We start from the raw sequence: 18,261 nt of genomic DNA on the forward strand, positions 1-18,261 counted from the left end.
AACCCTCCCCTGCTGCCTTGCCCTTGCTGTGTTGATTTAATGACAGAGCTGGAATGCAAAGCATCTTTACGAAAGAAGTACATGGTTTTGAGTAAGGACCTTGAACTGTGAAGTGGTCCCAGTGGGTATTACCAACATAGAATCATAGAATGGTTTGGGTTGGAAGGGACCTTAAAGATCATTGAATTCCAATGCCCCTGCCCTGGGCAGGGACACCTCCCACCAGCCCAGGTTGCTCCAAGCCCTGTCTCCAACCTGCCCTTGAAGCCTTCCAGGGATGAGGTAGGCACAGCTTCTCTGGGCAACATTGGCCAAGGGTCTCACCACCCTCACAGCAAAGAATTTCTTCCTGATATCTCATCTCAGTTTCCCCTCTTTCAGTTTAAAACCCTTCACCCTCGTCCTATGTCTCCCTTCCCTGATCAAGAGTCCCTCCCAGCTTTCCTGGAGCCCCTTTAGGGACTGGAAGGGGCTCTAAGGTCTCCTCAGAGCCCTCTTTCCTCAAGCCTGAACCCCCCCAAGTCTCTCAGCCTGTCCTCACAACAGAGGGGCTCCAGCCCTCAGAGCATCTCCGTGGCCTCCTCTGGACTTGTTCCAACAGGTCCGTGTTGAGGACTCCCAAGCTGGATGCAATACTCCAGGTGGGATGTCACCAGAGTGGCATAGAGGGTAGATTCACCTCCCTCAATCTCCTGGCCATGCTTCTTTTGGTGCAGCCAGGATGCAGTTGTCTTTTCTTTTAACATTGAATATGTGCCTTGCTTCACCTTCCAGACCCTGAACTGAGCTTTCTCTTTGTTGGGTAAGTTAAATAGTACTGTAATGTCTAAAATTGCCTCTCCATTTAAATACTCTTTCCTGTGATGAAGTTGTGTTTCCTTCTTCTTGATGAATGAAAAAGAATCTCTCCAGAATATCAGGACATTATGATACATCTCCTCACCTCCAGGAGCCACATAAATTCCACATAGGAACAGTCTACAGAGAAGGTGGAGTTACTGAATGCCTTCTTTGCTTCGGTCTTCACTGTTAACGCTGTCCCTCAAGCTGGAACAGGGGATGTTCTATTCAAATATGGGGAAAAGCTTCTTTCCAGTGAGGGTGACGGAGCCCTGGAAGAGGCTGCCCAGGGAGGGTGTGGAGTCCCCTTCTTTGGAGATCTTCAAGACCTGCCTGGATGCTCCTGAGTGATGTGCTCTAGGTGTTCCTGCTTTGGCGGGGGAGTTGGACCAGATGATCTCTAGAGGTCCCTTCCAACTCCAACAATTCTGTGATTCTGTGATTCCATGATCCTCACTGCATGGCTCTAAGTTTGCCCCATCCTCCCTCAACTGCCAAACCCTCACACTGCTCTCGGGACCACAGGGACAGCTTCGGCCTTCTTTGCTCTCTGCTGTTCCCGACTACCCTTGTAGGAATCCTTGTCTGCCAGCATCCAACTCGGCCATTTGCCCCAAGCTATGCATTGTTGGTCAAGCGTGCTGTGCAGACCTCAGGTTGGCAAGCTGTGACATCACCTTCAATTTATTTCAGACACTTTGAACTGAAAAAATACCCACAGCCCATGGCCAAGGGCAGCATGTGAAGCCTGAGCAGACATGGGCCAAGGACTGTGTTGATGCAGCCAACTCACCTGAGAGGATTTCCATCTTGAGAAGTGGTGGTGAAAAACCTACCACGGCCTTCATGGTGGGTGGCCAGATGGATGATGCGTGCTGATGCCCACAGCAATGTAAACATAACTTCAGGCACCACAGCTAACGGCCTGCAATTACCCAGACTGTAAATTGCACATGCTAAAGACAATAATACCATCTAGAGGTGATAACATCATCAGGGTCTACTCAGTTCTCCTCACGCTCCAGAGATCGTGTAAACCCTGCCCAGGCAAACGTCCCACTGGGAGGTTGCTCTCAGCTGGACGTGTCGGATGGCCTCGTCCTCCTTCTGGGGTCCCAATGTTTGAGGATGCTTATGTCTTGTGAATGCATTTGTGTTCTGTTTTCCTTAATATGCAACTACATGTATGGCCTTGTACTTGACTTAATGACTGCTTGAAATGTAATCTTATTTTTCTTCAGTGTCTGTGGTTTGAACAGATGAATATTTTTTCTTTTTTTTTTTAACAGGAAAATCATTTACCTGGATTTTTTCTTGAATAAAAGATAACTTAATTTAAATATTAGATTATTGGGAAGAAATTCATTTTATCTAGAAGGTAACTAAAATTCATTACATCCTGATATACTAAATCTAACTGGAGTCCCATTACTAACTTTTTTTTGTTGTATCAATGGTTTTGATCACCAACTCGCACAAATTGAACAACAGTCTCTAAAAGAGGCATTACAGGGAAGTACATTAAAGGAAATTTTTAAAAGGAGATTCAGAGTCCCCGATTCCTAAACACATACATAAGCATGTAACTTTGTGTTCTCAGTAGCCTATTGTATTTAATGGGTATTTAGAGTATATGAGGTTATATCATTAAGCATAAGATGCATAAGTCATTGCAATAAAGCAGCTATATATTTTAAGAAACTTTTATGACCGTGCTGTTTGGCCTTGTGCATATCCCCAGGCAGAGCCCTGCCTAACAGGAGCTCAAGAGTTTCCAACCAGCTGAAGTACATCACAGTTCTGCTTAGAAACTACATTGTGCTTGGAGTTCTTTAATTTTGCGTAAATATTTTGCAGTTCCATATGTTATACTGCGTAGTGCCACCTTATTGCCTGTAAGGGAAGGATTGTTTTGACTAATTATTCTGCATAAGTCTATAACTCCTGATGATAATTTAGCACATGGGGAATAGATTTTAATGTCAGCTAATGACTAGCTGCCTTGCACGATTATTAATTCATCTCTGATAGATGCTGCCTTGCCAATCAGGATGGATAAGAGCTGTTCAATGAGCTATATGCATTTCTTGGTGAAAGACTCACAATCAAAAGACTTTGTCTGTATACACAAGTGTAGGATTTTATTAAACTTAAGAATATATGCTACTTAAGGTTCTGAGGACCACAGTAGAAATCCTAAAAGATGTGTCTGTCGCAGAATTTAGAAACCTGGCCTGGAGTTACTTTTGAAAATGACCTTCAGTCATGATAGCCTTATTTGTGGGGCAGCAAACAGCCAATGCACTCTTCCTGAGCACATGGTAAATACATGACTTGGAGCATTTTTGTAAAAAATGGCTTCTTTTCCTTTGGTGATCACATCACAGGAAAGCATCATTTACTTATAAAAATTAATTCGGTAACTCAGTATCTCTTGAGGCATTGTTTAGTTTCAGCAAAACTCTCCTAGTGTCAGGCTGTCCTGTTTGCTGGTATGTTGAACTTCAATAATTCATTTGAACTCATTTGCCTGAAAACACCATGTTTCACATCAAATTTTTTTTCCACAGTGATTGACACCTGTTGGAAGCAATAGGACTACTAATAGGCTTGTTCATGTACAGGTGAGTGGGCGACATGCACTTCATTTTATTTCGCAGTGCTGGAGTTGTTCTAACACTGAACAATGGGTGATACTTGCAATATAAGGTAAAGGCTCGGTGTTGCTTTTCTCAGCAACTGAAATAAAAATTGGACTTGGTCATTGTCTTTAATATTGCTAATCAGCCTGGTGGTTTTGGTTTAGATTTTCACCTGTGTGGGATGTGTGATCAGCCCAGTGTTGAGGTAAAGCGACTTCTTAGGCTCTGGCACTGAAGTGAGCTATTACTGAGTCAGAGTTAAAGGCATGGTAAAGGTATGGGGGAAAAAAAAAACTAGAGAAGATAAAGGAAATTTAGCATAGAGAAACTAGATTAGCTTTGGCATCCCTGTTCACTAAAGAGAATTTGGAGAATGTTTACAAGTGGAACTTTTATTTCTGAATGAAATGAACAACAGCGAATCTTCACTATCAGACAGTGCTCAGCTAAAGAGCTTGATGCCACTCAAGATCCAACCTGCAATGGTATCAGAAGGGGTCTTCGGCCTCTTCTTGTAACTCCCTTTGCACCTGTCAACTGCGAAATAGCTGCTGAGATACCACTGTCCAAAGAGATCCAGGCAACTGGTTATTCCTAAGCCTGATGTGTGTACCTGGTCAGTTTGCAGAAATTATAATAAACAATAGTATTACTGTACACATAGTAAATACTGTGTTTTGGAGAACAGTCAAAATGGCTTTTGTAAAGGTAAGTAATGCCTTAGAAATCTGTTGAAGTAATTAAGAAAAGCTGATGAGTGGGTGAAGTCCTACTGATCATTAGATCAGTACTTGGACTCTCAAGAGACTTTTGACAAGGCCTCTTGCCAGGGGCTCTTAAAGAAGATAAATAAAGAAGGCTCAGACTACCCAACATACTAAGTGATCTGGAAAGCACATGAATAGCAGGGTGATGACATCTGCTGATGAAAAAAAGTTTTTCAGGGTAATAAAACAAGGACTGACTGTGCAAAATTGCAGAGAACCTTGGTTAAAAAAGTGGGAGGAGGAGTACAATACGGATAGATGCAAAAAGTGAGCAAACAGGAACAAATGCTGATGTTATCATTCATGGCTTTGGAATTATATTAATTGGGACTGTTCTGTGGAAATGTCAGATCAGTGCTATGTGATGATTAAGAAAGCAAAGTAAGTCTCAGGAATTGTTAGGAAAAAAATTGAGAAGAGAGCAGAAAACAGCATTATGCTGCAGTGTAAATCTATGGTGTATCCACATCCTTAACACTGTTTGTGGTTCTGTTCCCTCTGTTTCAAAAAGAATGTATCAGAGTTGGGAAGGTTGTCAGAAAAAGACAACTGGATTGAGCTGAATGTGTGGGCCATTGTCGGTGACAGGTGACTGGATTTGATGGACTTTGGTCACTATGGCCATTCTTATGTTCAGAAATTCTTATAAATTTTACATTTGCTGTCACAAAAATGTTCATTAGGAAGAGAGGTCAGCCTTCCTTTAAATAAGAAAAAAAATCAAGAAAGTAATAGTTTAGTATGAAATATGAGACTCTTTTAGGTCCCCTTATTGGAAAAATACACCTCAAAAGGAAAAGCATCTCTAAAAATATGGAACTCGTATTCTGTATTCCATAAAATACAGGACTCACAGAAGGTGGATGTTTATAAAAAAATCAAACATGCAAAATTGAAAAGTCTTGTTTCTTATGTTAGGATTCAGGAGCTTGAGAGAGGCTGTTTCCCACCACAGTGTTAGTGTTTCATATATGATGCTCTTGCTCCACAGATTCCTCATTGAGTGACTCAGTTCTGTGTCAGATGCCATGAAACTGCACCAGTTGTGACTGTTAGAGGTATTTCTCGTTGATGGCTGGGAGCAGGCAGGGTGATCTTTTTAGAGGAGTGCAGCATCTCTCTTGTTAGCCCTCACAGCATGCTTCAAAGCCATTTGTGATCCATATTCAGGATCTCTTTCACATAAGCTTGGGCTGGCATGATGTGACATTGTGGTATTGTGGGTAGATCTGAGTGAAAGGTCTCAAGGGAATTTTTTAGGATGTTTTCTTCAGGTTTGTGAAGATTTCCGGTTACACTAAGTGAATCTAAAGAAAAGCATGGAAAGCCAGTAGATTATATACTGTAATACCTCAACTTCCAGAACTCTTTTATCACTGTTCTGGACTAAAACATTCACTTTCTTTTTCCAGATGCCCTTAACAAGTCTATTGTTCCTCTTTTGAGGGAATCACCACTCCACAAGTCATTACAATCATTCGCCATCTGCACGATCAGGAACATCTCAGTATTTAGAACATGCTGTGAGCTTCAGCACCAACGCATTGAATTCTCGTACCCAACACCTGACTTGCAGCATTTGAAGACTGAATGGTGAAGAGAAAACCTGAATGGTCTGGAGGAATAAATAAAAATGGACCTCTGCACTTTTCGAAAAGAGCTCTTGATTACAAATCTGGCAGAAATTACGTTTGCAGAAGGAATCCAGGCAGTATTGTTTTATATCTTGGGTACTCAATTAAAAAAGTGTCCCTTATAAAGATCAGAAATGTGACATTCAGCTATTAGAGAGGAAGGGAAAACACTCCTGAGGATAGCTTTGTCCCAAGCACAGGGACATCAATTACATGCCCAGATGTTTCTTTTTTGGACTTTCACTCTTCAGTATTGATGTATGCACTTCACAGAAGATTAGTTCAGAAAAGAGGTGTGAATAAAAGATAATAAAGAATGATGTAATCATCTGCAAAATGAAAATGAAAAACACCTACATTCCCACCATGTATAGTACTGCTTGTATTATTATACACCAGAATCATGTCTGGATGATTATGTTAACATTTTGCTGTAACAATGTCATTGATGTGATAGGAAATCTAGCTTAGGAGAGTACTGTGTAAGCTGATTTTCAACAAGTTAATATTTCTTCAGTGTTGCACTCTAGTATGAAAAGTCCTATTTCGGCAAAAAAGTAAGTGTCCCAGAAAGATTACACTGGAAAGTGGAAAGTGAAATCGGAGCAGAGGATGACTCAGTATAACCATTCATCAGAGCTCTCTCTCCAGAGCTCAGCAAATATATCATTAAATTTCACTGAAACGCCGCTGGCTTTGGATGAAAGGACACTATTAGGGCTGAGGATCTCACTGTCCGTCCTTCTGTCTGTTATAACTTTGGCAACAATCCTTGCAAATGTTTTTGTTGTTATTACAATTTTTCTGACTAGAAAGCTCCACACACCTGCAAATTACCTTATTGGCTCCTTGGCAGTGACTGATCTCTTAGTTTCTGTCTTAGTAATGCCCATCAGTATTGCTTACACTGTCACCCACACGTGGGCTTTTGGCCAGGTGTTGTGTGATATCTGGTTATCATCAGACATCACGTGCTGCACAGCCTCAATCCTACACCTCTGTGTTATTGCACTGGACAGATACTGGGCTATCACAGATGCTTTGGAATATGCCAAACGCCGGACTGCTAGCCGAGTAGCGCTCATGATTGCCGTGGTCTGGATGATATCTATTAGTATTTCTGTGCCACCATTTTTCTGGAGGCAAGTGAAAGCTCATGAAGAAATTGCAAAGTGTACTGTGAACACAGATCAAATTTCCTACACAATTTATTCCACTTGTGGAGCTTTCTACATCCCAACTGTCCTCCTCCTGATATTGTATGGCAGAATTTATGTAGCGGCTCGATCCAGGATTCTGAAGCCACCCTCATTATATGGGAAACGCTTTACTACTGCACACCTGATTACTGGCTCTGCTGGGTCCTCTCTCTGCTCCATTAATGCTAGCCTTCATGAAGGGCATTCCCATTCAGGTAGATCCCCAATATTTATCAATCATGTTAAAATAAAACTTGCAGATAGTGTCCTTGAAAGGAAAAGAATTTCTGCTGCTAGAGAAAGGAAAGCCACCAAAACTTTAGGCATTATTCTGGGAGCTTTCATTTTCTGCTGGCTGCCTTTTTTTGTCATGTCCCTAGTCCTACCAATCTGCCAAGATGCTTGTTGGTTTCATCCCATCCTGCTGGACTTTTTTACATGGTTAGGTTACTTAAACTCATTGATCAATCCAGTCATTTATACAGCTTTTAATGAAGAATTTAAGCAGGCTTTCCAAAAACTAATATATTTCAAAAAGTGTTCGTCTTGATCGTCTCCTGTTGTGCTACTGGCCCTTGTGCAATCTTGTAGCCTACCTGGAAGCTTTCTGTGCTTTTATTCCTAAGGTACGGAGTAGTAATTGCCATCTCTGCTGCCATGCTGTGCTGTGCATGTAACTGGGATCTTCTTGCCACTTTGGTACTTTCTGTCTGGAATTCTGTATCTCATAACAGAACTTGTCTGTGGTCTCTGCAGTGATCACTTGTGTATGTAAGAGCAACACCAGAAGTAAGCTTTGTAACAAGTGGAGGCATGTGAACCAGAGAGCTGAGTTTGTCTGATGAGGTGACATGTATCATCCATTTCTGCCATGCCTTTGTAACCTGACAGGAGGAAAATGTGTGCATATTTGCAGGACATCAGTATTTCTGCTGTATATTATTAACAATTCATGTAGGCTGAGAAAGTTTCTGGAGAACAGGATCTGATGTCTGTATTTTCTATGGCATGTGTACTATCTATTTGAAATTGATAAAACCTGTAACTTTTTCAGAAGTTGAGTGACACAGCTTGACTATAAGCAGCAGGGCATAGAAGACATCACGCATATGTAAATTCTGTGGATATTTCACAAATACTGCATTTGAAGCTATGCTTTTGGTGAACTGTAGAAAGAAAACAAATTATTTGAAATTATTTTTACACATTTTATCATTAATAGAATAGCCAGTGCAGAAATACTACAAAATAAATAGCATGAAATTTATTGAAAAGTACCTCGATCTTATATTTCTGTTATTTAATTTTCTAATATATAACTTGGAGCTCTAGCTTCCCTTCTGGGCTGCCATCCCTGTGTCCAGGCCACTTCCAGCTTCTACCCTTGTGGGACAGCTGGTATGGCACCACCAGTCCAGTGCTGGTCTTGTGGTAGCTGAGGTACATAGGTATCAGAAAAGGTTGATATAACCACCTCTGCTAGAGTAATGGGATGTACAGTCTCATGTTGGGCCTGCAGCAGGGGACCTATGTGACTACATGAGATACAACTCCAGGATCCTGCAGGGCCTTGTCACTCTAAAGAACCATAGTGACAAAGGATGAGGAGAAGGCTGAGGTACTGAATGCCTTCTTTGCCCCTTTAGTAGTGGAGTAGGGTGTCCCCCGAGTACCCAGACTAGCAGTTAGGGGCGGGGAGCAGAATGAAGTCCCCATAATCCAAAGGGAGGTGGTGAGGGACTTGCTCCAAAACCTAGACACAAACAAGTCTTTGGGCCCAGATGGGATCCACCCAAGGGTACTGAGGGAGCTGGCAGAAGTGCTTGTGGAGCCACTTTCCATCATTTACCAGCAGTCCTAGCAAACTGGGGAGGTCCCAACCGACTGGTGTCTAGCAAATGTGACGCCCATCCACAAGAAGGGTTGGAAGAATGATCCTAGGAACTACAGGCCTGTCAGTCTGACCTCGGTGCCTGGGAAGGTCATAGAACAGATCATCCGGAGTGCCATTATGCAGCGCATGAAGGATGCTCGGATGATCAGGGGGATCAGCATGAGGGGCAGGTCCTGCTCGACAAACCTGATCTCCTTCTATGTGACCCGCTTGCTGGATGAAGGAAAGGCTGTGGATATTGTTTACCTGGACTTTAGCAAGGCCTTCGATACAGTGTCCCACAGTATCCTCCTGGAGAAACTGGCTGCCCATGGCTTAGATGGGAGTACTCTCTGCTGGTTTAAAAACTGGCTGGAGGGCCGGGCCCAGAAAGTGGTGGTGAGTTAAATCCAGTTGGCGGCTGGTCACGAGTGGTGTCCCTCAGGGCTTGGTATTGGGACCAGTTCTCTTTATCAATGATCTGGATGAGGGGATCGAGTGCACCCTCAGCAAATTTGCAGACGACACCAAGTTGGGTGGGAGTGTCGACCTGCTGGAGCATAGAAAGGCCTTGCAGAGGGATCTGGAGTGGCTGGACTGATGGGCCAAGGCCAATGGGATGAGGTTCAATAAAGTTAAGTGCCGGGTCCTGCACTTGGGTCACACCAACCCCATGCAGGCTTGGGGAAGAGCGGCGAGAGAGCTGCCTGGCAGAAAAGGACCTGAGGGTGTTGGTCAGCTGTTGGCTGAACATGAGCCAGCAGTGTGCCCAGGTGGCCAAGGCGGCCAACAGCATCCTGGCCTGTATCAGGAACAGCGTGGGGAGTAGGACTCAGGAGGTGATCGTCCCCCTGTACTGGGCACTGGTGAGGCCTCACCTTGAGTACTGTGTCCAGTTTTGGGCCACAAAAAAGACATTGAGCAGGTCCAGAGAAGGGCAATGAAGCCGGTGAGGGGTCTGGAGAACAGGTCTTATGAGGAGAGGCTGAGGGAGCTGGGGGTGTTCAGCCTGGAGAAAGGGAGGCTGAGGGGAGACCTTCTTGCTCTCTCCAACTCCCTGAAGGGAGGTTGTAGAGAGGTGGGGGTCGGTCTCTTCTCCTAAGTCACAGGTGATAGGACAAGAGGAAATGGCCTCAAGTTGCACCAGGGGGGGTTGAAGTTGGATATTAGGAAAAATCTCTTCACTGGAAGGGTTATCAGGCATTGGAATGGGCCGCCAGGGAAGTGGTTGAGGCACCATCCCTGGAGGTGTTCAAAAGACGAGTTTACATGGTGCTCGGGAATATGGTGTAGTGTTGGTTTTCTGTGGGTTTTTTGTTTGTTTGTTTTGTTGGTTTTTTGTGTGTTTTTTTTTTAAATTATGGTTGGACTAGATCATCTTAAAGGTCCCTTCCAACCTAGGCGATTCTGCGATACTGTGATTCTGAGTCTGGGGGAAGGTCTCCTAGCTTACATGGGACATGGCATATTCCAGAGCATTGGTATCTTCTAAAGGGGATAGACAAGCACCCGTTCCTTCTCAGAGGACACAGTCTGTGTTACTTTAGAACAGTCTTTTTTATCATGGCTCTGGGTGATACAGGTCTTCCTGGACACAGTAGTGGCCGACGTCAGGGTTTCAGCTTCCTCGTGTTGAACTCGTGTGTATCAAGAGCTATGTTTAAAGACAGGTTTTGTGCTTCTGGGTCCACATCAATGGAGATCTTCACATCCCTTACCAGCTGCTCAAGGATTTGGAGGAGCTTTCCTGTTTGACATTGACCCAGCAAAACAGAACTGCTTTTAAAATGACCCAGCAGTGATGCCAGCAGGGGCTGACCCTCAGAACAAAGAGCATCCTGGAAAGTTTCCTGAAGGCATATAGCATAAGCACTAGTATGAGAATGCCCATGATATGATATCCCCTCATTCCCTCAGGAATCCTTTTCTGTCCCCCAACAGTTTAATCTGGGAGACAGTCACAGCCTGAAGGGTGTGCTGAATGGTGTGTACTTCCAGAAGTCACAGAATCAGACCTCTGCAGACTTTTTTTTTGCACTTCAGGTAAAGGTTTCCTGTCATGAAGATACTGGTTTTGGGGGGTATCTATGAAGTTTCTCCTCTTTTTCCCCAGCTGCTCTTTTGACACTGTCCATCCTGTGCTTTGTCGACCAACCCTTTTGTCTACTCTGCTCGTCTGGCACAGCCCAGTGACCTGAAGGGCTCAGGGTACAGGGAGCTGTCACACAGCTTTAACTGCACAAACATACCTGATTTACAGCTTGAAAACAAAAAGGACCCAACTAGAGTAAGTGAATGAAGGACAAATCACGTAAATGATAGTCAGGGTCACAGTTCGAACCCAGAATGAAGGTCTGGGTTCCTCAAAGACTTGAATGAATCAAAGACAGTTTCTCCGCCTCCCCTCCATCAGCCTGGCCAGCACAGTGCTGGTGTCTCCTGCTTTGTACCAGCTTCTGCTGAGAGCTATAGGCTGGACTTCTCACCATATTGCTTCATGCTGCCAAAGGCAGGCCTTGCCTTCAGCCAGGTTGCTTATGAGCTACTCTTTCTCTTTCAATCTCATGTTTCAAGATGTCATGCTAGCAGCAAACCCTCAGAGAACAGTGCTGCTGCAAAAACTTGGCAGCAAGGCTGTCACTTGGTTGTCCAAATGATGCTGAATTTTGGCATGCATTTCACTTAGGGATCTTCTTCACAGTGTCCTTCAGGTGGCCTCATGCCTTGTTCTAACCTTGAAATCAGACCCTTGGAGCAACTGATGCCAACATCTCATTAGAAATACTGATAGAGGCAATCACAGTGTGTCATTCCTTACTCAGATCCAGGGACATGCAATTCAGGTTGGAAGGGGCCAGGCTACCCAAGGTTTTATTCAGCCTTCCAAGGATGAGGATGCACAGCTTCTCTGGGTAACCTCTTCAATTGCTTGTCTGTCCTCACAGTGGATTTTCCTTATATCCAGCCTGAACTTCTCTTTTTTCAACTTATGTCTATTGTCTCAGTCTCCCACCAGTCACTTCCTCATAGGTCCTGGGGAAGCTGTTGTGAGGGTCCCCCATAGCCTTCTCCTCTCCAAACCGAGCAAGCCTGGTTCATTCGGCTTCTCCCTCTGCGTTCCTGGGGCAAGTTCTCCAGTCTAGTGACCATTCTGGTATCCCTCCATTGACCTCACTCTGATTTAGGTATGTCTTTCTTGTAGTTAGAGGCCCAAAACTGCACACAGTATTCTAGATGTGGTCTAACAAGGGCTGAGGATAATCACTTCCCTTGATTTATTAGATATACTTCTGTCAATATAGTCTTCTCTGCTGCCAGGGCACACTGCTGGCTCCTGCTCAGCTTCCCGTCTACTAAGACCCCCCAGGTCCTTTCCAGCAGAGCTGCTCCTCATCCAGTCAGTCCTCAGCCTGTATCATTGCAAGGGGTTCTCCCTTCCCTGATACAGGATTTTGTATTTGTTCTTGTTGAATTTCATAAGATTCCGGTTAGCCCCTTCCTCCAGCCTGATGCAGGATTTTGTATTTGTTCTTGTTGAATTTCATAAGATTCCTGTTAGCCCCTTCCTCCAGCCTGTCTAGGTCCCTCTGAATAGTGGCTGTGCCCCTGACCGTATGCACTGGACTCTCCAGCTCAGTGTCATCTGCAGACTTGAGTACACTCTGTCACCTCCTCCAGGCCATTGATAAAGATGTTGAACTCCTAGAATAGCCCCCTCCAGTACTCTGCTTGATATCAGGCTGCCACCCATCCAGACCACAACATCCCAAATTGGATACAAGGATAATGTGGGAGTTACTGTTGAAAGCCTTGCTAAAGTAATGGTAAATTACTCTCCTCTCTGCTCAGGCACAGACCCAGTAAATGCATCATACAAGGCAACCAGACTGGTCAGCCATGAGTTACCCTTTGCAAAAGCATGCTGACTCTTCACCACCTTCTTCACTATGATCCTGCTCAGATCTGGCCTCCCAAGGCAATACAAATGAAGGTCACAACTTTGTAATTCTTTTTCAGACTATGGTGTTGTTAGAGAAAATCTCTGGGCAGGATGGCACAAAAGCAGGAGACTGAAAGAGGTCAGTCTGAGTGACCTCTGCAGCACCTTGTAGCTTAGATCACAGGGAAAACTGTCTTGGATAACAAGAGAAGGAGGGGAACACGTGGTTTATGTCTGCTATGTGAGGAGTTCTAATAGTGTTTCCCTGCTGTATCTTTGTAGCTGGTGGCCAGTGGATTGAGATTCCTTCACTATTGAGAACCATCCCAGAGAAGATGGCTCAAATGGATTAAAGACCAGTGGGCAAGTGGAGGTAGGAACCCAAGTCTTAGGGAAGTTCTTGAAGAAAAAGGCTTTCTCTTCAACTCATCCCTTTTGACTGAGGAATATTATCTCTGCTTCTATGCCAATGCTCTGAGCCTGCTCTTTGTGAATGACCTGGTGTCCTCTGTTTCCTCCAACTATTCAGACGGGCATCTGGAACCTTTTGACCCACCATCCATCCCATACCTTCTGGATCATGAGCTGCTTGACTTTTCCCAGGCCTATGATAGTTCCTAACTAGAAAATTTTGCCCTCTTTCTACATATACGAATGAAGCTGGGAGGAGGGAAAGGAGAGGAAGACCTTGACACTACAGTCCAGTATTTAGAACACACCTAGAAAGCAGAAGACATGGGGCCAAGTCTGTTCTCTGACAAGTAGTAGATGGTCTATGCACAGTAGAATTACTTCAGCAGGTGAAACTGTGAACTTTGTCCTTCAGTATCTGGGAAGTGACATTGTTTAAAAACAGGCTTCCCAGCAGAGTATTTTGGTCATTGACTTAGAGGGTTGGCATTTTCAGGAAAGAGCTGGGTTGGCATCAGTGCCCAAAGCCAAAGAAAAGTTCCCAGCTGAGAATCCTGGGACAGTAAGGACCTGTGCATGGGGATCTAGACGCCAAATGTCTCTACAGAATTTCTCCTGGTGGTTCACCTGCCCAATGTGAATATTAAAACCACAGATAATGGTCCTGGAAGGGCCTTTGAGAGGCCAGCTAGTCCATTCCCATTACTCTATCTGGCTCAACTGTGCTTTTGTCCTTTTCCTGTCTTGCTTACTCTTGAAGATTTCCAATGATGAACAGAATGGTAAAATACAGCATAGGAAGATGATCCACTACTATTCTGTGGGTTTTATAAGGTACAGTTTAATTCAAGAGCAAACTAGGCCCTTTCATTGATTAGATTATAGGCTAATTTAAAAAAAGGCACATGGTCTAATATTACACCATTCTGAATGCTGGTAAATATTTGATAAAGTGCTTCAGGAACTCATATTGGAAAAAGCAGTGATATGGAACTGGCACAGGAGAACACTAGCTAAGTATCATAAATGAAAAACAAATAACATCCCATAGCCTCTGAGTTGACAGGAGGAGGCTATCATGTCACAGAGATCAATGTCCATATTTACCATGTCATTAATGCTCTGTGGATCACAGTCACGAGTGCACAAGTGCATTTCACAGAAGGTACATGAGGGCTGCATGATTTCTAACCGCCTCTGGTGAAGCTCTTGCAATATTGTGCACACAGGTAAGTTAAACCACTTTTTTTTTTATATTTGTATAGAAGTACGTATTGTGGTTGTCCAGCAGATAGTTCTTTCAATGATAATGTGGAAAATATTGAAAACAGAAGAAATAGCTAAATAAAAGACAAAGCATGTGTGTTCACTGCAACACCATGCAAATAAATTTCAGCACAGGTTATTCCTACAAGCAGAGAAGGGAATGAGTGTCAGCAATGAGGAGCCACCATGACTGAAGGCCAGCAAGACATTGAAAGTGGAAGCTGATCAGTCCTCCCAGAACAAGCCTGAATCTTGCAACATGAAGGGAGGAAGGTCATAGAAAGTGTGTGAGTTGAAGCAATACTGCTATGCTTACCAATCCAAAGATGGTTCCTTGTGAGTGGAGTAGGGAGGAACAAATATTGTATCATAGAATCATCGAATTGTCTGGGTTGGAAGGGACCTTTAAGATCATCTAGTCCAACCATCAACCTAACTCTGATTAAAAAAAAACACCAAAACATCACTAAGCCACGTCACTAAGCACCACATCAACCCATCTTTTGAACATCTCCAGGGATGGTGCCTCAACCACTTCCCTGGCGGCCCATTCCAATGCCTGATAACCCTTCCAGTGAAGAGATTTTTCCTAATATCCAACTTCAACCCCCCCTGGTGCAACTTGAGGCCATTTCCTCTTGTCCTATCACCTGTGACTTAGGAGAAGAGACCGACCCCCACCTCTCTACAACCTCCCTTCAGGGAGTTGGAGAGAGCAAGAAGGTCTCCCCTCAGCCTCCCTTTCTCCAGGCTGAACACCCCCAGCTCCCTCAGCCTCTCCTCATAAGACCTGTTCTCCAGACCCCTCACCGGCTTCATTGCCCTTCTCTGGACCTGCTCAATGTCTTTTTTGTGGCCCAAAACTGGACACAGTACTCAAGGTGAGGCCTCACCAGTGCCCAGTACAGGGGGACGATCACCTCCTGAGTCCTACTCCCCACGCTGTTCCTGATACAGGCCAGGATGCTGTTGGCCGCCTTGGCCACCTGGGCACACTGCTGGCTCATGTTCAGCCAACAGCTGACCAACACCCTCAGGTCCTTTTCTGCCAGGCAGCTCTCTCGCCGCTCTTCCCCAAGCCTGCATGGGGTTGGTGTGACCCAAGTGCAGGACCCGGCACTTAACTTTATTGAACCTCATCCCATTGGCCTTGGCCCATCAGTCCAGCCACTCCAGATCCCTCTGCAAGGCCTTTCTATGCTCCAGCAGGTCGACACTCCCACCCAACTTGGTGTCGTCTGCAAATTTGCTGAGGGTGCACTCGATCCCCTCATCCAGATCATTGATAAAGATGTTAAAGAGAACCAGTCCCAATATGTGTAAGACTACTCCCTCTGCAGTAAGCCTTGAGAGTCCTTGAAGGAATGTCAGGAGGGATGGCTGCAGTTACAATTCCTGTGCCATTTCCATTAAGACAATCCAGCAATAGGTGTAGCTCTTCTCACTCAGAGGTAAGGAATTCCCATCATCTTCAGCAACATTCATTTAACTTTTCTGAATTCTATTTCAATACAACCAAGATGCTTCTGTTGAAAATGCAAATGACCAGACGCATTCCATACATGTTGTCAGTAGCAGATATTGCGTTCAGAAGGAAGGTAATAGTAGTGCATAGTGAAGGTAAGAGCCCTTTCAGCCAGATTTCCTCTAAGTTACCTTGTTCATATACACACCACATCCGGCTACTGATGACAACAGCCACATTTTCACAGCAGTTGTGTTGCCAGCGTCTTTCTGAGATGGAGGCCCTTTTCCCTAGATTCCCAAGATCCCTCTGAGCAGCAGCCCTGCAGCATAGCAAAAGTTCTCCCCAGTTTGGTGCTGTCTGCAAACTTGCTGGGAGTGCAAGACAGCTCATTGACCAGGCCATTAATAAAGACACTATCAAGCTATCAGTGTGCATCCCTGAAGGATGCCCCTAGCAACTAGCTGCCAGTTGGCAACTAGATATGACCCCTTCGGCTCAACTGTTGTTTCACTTCACACTCCACTTATCCAGCCCAAATCTCACCAACTTGCCTACAAGTAGACTGTGGGAGACCATGTCAAAGGTCTTGATAAAGTCAATGCTAAAATCAATCAATACAACATCCAGTGCCCTCCTGTTGTCCACACAGGCTGTTGTCTCATTGTAGAGGTAATCAGGTTGGTCAGGCACAACTGGCCCTTGGTAAATCCCTGCTGGCTGTTCCCAGTCGCCTTCTTGTCCTTGATGTGCTTGGAAATAGCTTCCAGAAGGATGTGCTGTCCAGTCTTCCAAGGGACTGAGTTGAGGCTGACCAGCTCATAGTTGCCTGGATTCCCCTTCTTGCCATTCTTGACAACAGGTATGACATTTGCCTTTTTTCAGTTATCAGGAACTTTTCCCAATCACCAGGACTTTTCAAAGATGATAGAAAGCAATCTTAAAATTACAACTGCAAGCATATTTGGCAGCCTCAAATGCTTCCCCGTCTGGTCCCATGTATAGGCCTAATTCAGCAGACATTTTAAAGACATCTTGCTCCAGGAAGGGGTGAAACACCCCCTAAACTCAAGTGACTTCAATGACAGTATTTCCACTATGTAGGAAGGAAGACTGAAATGAGACTTGTATGGAAGAACCTGTAGTGGAGATGTCTAATGGATTCAGACAAACTCTGCTCTCAGTGTGTGCAAATCCTGTTTATTATTCCCAGCAACCTCCACTCCCCATCCTGGTATTCTCCAGACATGTCAGGTTCTGGCTCCTTAGAAGCTGGTGAAGACATGAAGATCCTTGGTCTGAGGAGGACTCTCACTGTAATGCCACAGCATATGCTTCTTGACCAAGAGGAAGATGGCAGCAGAATGAACTGAGTAAGACCTGCTTCTGATGTTGCTGCTTGTTTCTCAGTGCCTTCGCTACTGTACCTTGATATGGCTGCAAGCTGCTAGGGGAGATAATGATGGTATATTGCTGATCCTAGGAACAAGAAACAGTTACACACACACAAAAGCAAACACAACAAAACTCATGTTGGTTGCCATATAGAGTGCTGATAATGAAGTAAGACTAGCAAGCTATGCAGCACTGCTGCCCACATGAACTGTTCACATGAATCTGTTTCTTTTTTCCTGCTTACTGTGTTTAATAATATTCCTAAACTCTGTGTGGCACCTAGCAGAGCCAGGGCTCCAGCTCTGTCAGGAGCTTTTAGAAACTAATTCAGTAAATATCAGGATCTTATTAGGTTATAGATACTTAAAGCCTGAATATCTGGAATCAGGTAATAACAGGCAAATCTATGCTTCCATTTAAAAAAAATAATCTAGTCTTACTTTGCAGAGAGAAGCAAGAAATTTTGATTTGATGGATACTACTGTCTCAGAAAATAGGGGGTTGATTCAGCTAACTAAACTGGCAGAAGACTATTCACCTGTGTTAAGTTTCTGCCAGTTTAATGAACTGAAAAAATGCCAGAACTGGTGCAACAGAAGCAGCACAGACTCACAAGTAGTTTCAGGAGGAGGGAAGCAGAACTGCGTGTATCATCATCAGCAAGCTGTTAGATCAACTTTGACACCTCATTTAAATTCACCATAGAAACAGAGGAAGTACAGAATAGCAAGAATATCTGAAGAGTTGGTTCAGGGACTTCATGAACTGGAAGATGACTCAGATAAACATTTTTAATAGCTAGTGAGAAATCTGTTCACTGTGAGCTTGT

At 44.3% G+C, this 18,261-nt stretch overlaps 1 protein-coding gene across 1 annotated transcript; it reads left to right on the forward strand.

The window, feature by feature from the left end:
- Nucleotides 1-293: 293 nt before the first annotated feature.
- HTR1D (5-hydroxytryptamine (serotonin) receptor 1D, G protein-coupled) lies at nt 294-8,359 on the forward strand. Its single transcript, XM_014949199.1, has 4 exons — nt 294-1,689; nt 2,130-2,218; nt 3,411-3,464; nt 5,662-8,359. Exon 4 carries the CDS (start codon nt 6,496-6,498, stop codon nt 7,630-7,632), a length of 1,137 nt encoding a protein of 378 aa, XP_014804685.1. The 5' UTR covers nt 294-1,689; nt 2,130-2,218; nt 3,411-3,464; nt 5,662-6,495; the 3' UTR covers nt 7,633-8,359.
- The last annotated feature ends 9,902 nt before the right edge of the window (nt 8,360-18,261 follow it).

The sequence above is a fragment of the Calidris pugnax genome, unplaced genomic scaffold, assembly GCF_001431845.1.
Source record: "Calidris pugnax isolate Ruff unplaced genomic scaffold, ASM143184v1 scaffold174, whole genome shotgun sequence".
In the NCBI taxonomy this organism is placed as follows: Eukaryota; Metazoa; Chordata; class Aves; order Charadriiformes; family Scolopacidae; genus Calidris; species Calidris pugnax.

What these genes read in the sequence shown, in the direction of transcription:
- HTR1D (XM_014949199.1), top strand. Translation starts at nt 6,496, where the DNA reads ATGACTCAGTATAACCATTCATCAGAGCTCTCTCTCCAGAGCTCAGCA.